Below are 1264 nucleotides of genomic sequence, written 5' to 3' on the forward strand. Positions count from 1 at the left end.
TAACAGGAAAGATCTACGTGACCAATTGCTGTCCCTTTTCTCACTTGCTGCCTGGAGAAATGGATCTAAGCTTCCCTCAGAGACCACCAGAGCATGCACTCTTTGTCCTAGCTCCTCCCCATCCTGGACCATCCCTAACTTGTTTTTGACAGATACTGGCTACTTTTTTTTTTTTTTTTTGGTGGTGGTGGTTTTTACCAGTTCACTGTCAAAGGGTTTTTTTTTTTTTTTGTGCATGTGTGTATTGTGTGCACGCATGTGCAGGAATGTATGTGCAGGTGAAGCCAGAGTTCAAACCTGGGTGTTATTCCTCAGGTACTGTCTACTTTGTTGTTGTTTTATGACAGGGTCTCTTGCTGACTTGGAATCCAACATTTAGGTTAGATTGGCTGGCCAGCAGGTCTCAGGGAACCCATGTCTGTTTTCCATGCCATGGGATTACAAGCCTGTGCCACCAACCAGGCTCCTGGGTCTGTGTGACAAGTACTTCACTCACTAAGCCCCATCTCCTCTGCCCCTTGCTGCCTGTGCTTTTCTCGAGTTCTGCCTCACTGTTCTTAGGGAGGTCACCCCTGCCCCCCCACGCCCCGACAGTGAAGGGCGTGGTACTACGGGGCCTTTGCCAGAGTCCTCTTGTTCTACCTGCTGGGAAACCAGACCAACTTGTCACTAGTCTATTCATTGGGGACCCAATAAAAACTGGAGTCTGGGCTCTGGCCAGTGAAAGCAGGTCGCTGGCTCAGCCCATCACAGTGAGCGGCTAGACTCAGTTCTTAGTCTCAGACTGGTGGCTGAGAGAAGGTCCTTCTGGGGATGGCAGTTTCATCTCCCAGAGACCTGCTTCTTCTTACCCTCAGTGGCAAGGGCTATGAAGTCTCCAGAGTGGGGGCTTTCGGACAACACGATGAACACTGAACCCAAGATGGGGCAGCCTTGACTTTGAGTCTTGAGCACTCCAGCCCCACTTTCTGTAGGACCCCATTCCTGGGCCCTGTCTGCAGTGGGATTTAGGGGCCCCTTCCTCCAATCTCCTCACTCACCTCTAACACATTCTTCTTGCTGGATTTGTCTTTGGGGGCCCAATCGAGAGAGGCCCCCTTCAGTTCGACCGTGTACTCCGGGGTGGAGAGCTTGGAAGGATGCCTCTGTGGAGAAGGAAGGAATGGAGGAGGCAAAATTACAAGGGGCAACCACCCAGATGGGCTTGCTAAAATACGTGGACCGACACACCAGGCTCCTAGAGCATCTTTGTCCTAGGACCTGC

The 1264-nt window shown here is 51.6% G+C and overlaps 1 protein-coding gene across 1 annotated transcript in view; it reads right to left on the reverse strand.

The window, feature by feature from the left end:
- Arhgap27 (Rho GTPase activating protein 27) overlaps positions 1–1264 on the reverse strand; it is a 32328-nt gene that overhangs the window by 9346 nt on the left and 21718 nt on the right. Inside the window, exon 7 of the mRNA XM_050156883.1 lies at positions 1041–1253. Within this exon, the coding sequence (XP_050012840.1) occupies positions 1041–1253 (213 nt within the window). The remainder of the gene's footprint in view (positions 1–1040; positions 1254–1264) is intronic.

This window comes from Alexandromys fortis, unplaced genomic scaffold (genome assembly GCF_014885135.2).
Source record: "Alexandromys fortis isolate MF-2015 unplaced genomic scaffold, M_Fortis_MF-2015_v1.1 scaffold_31, whole genome shotgun sequence".
NCBI lineage: Eukaryota > Metazoa > Chordata > Mammalia > Rodentia > Cricetidae > Alexandromys > Alexandromys fortis.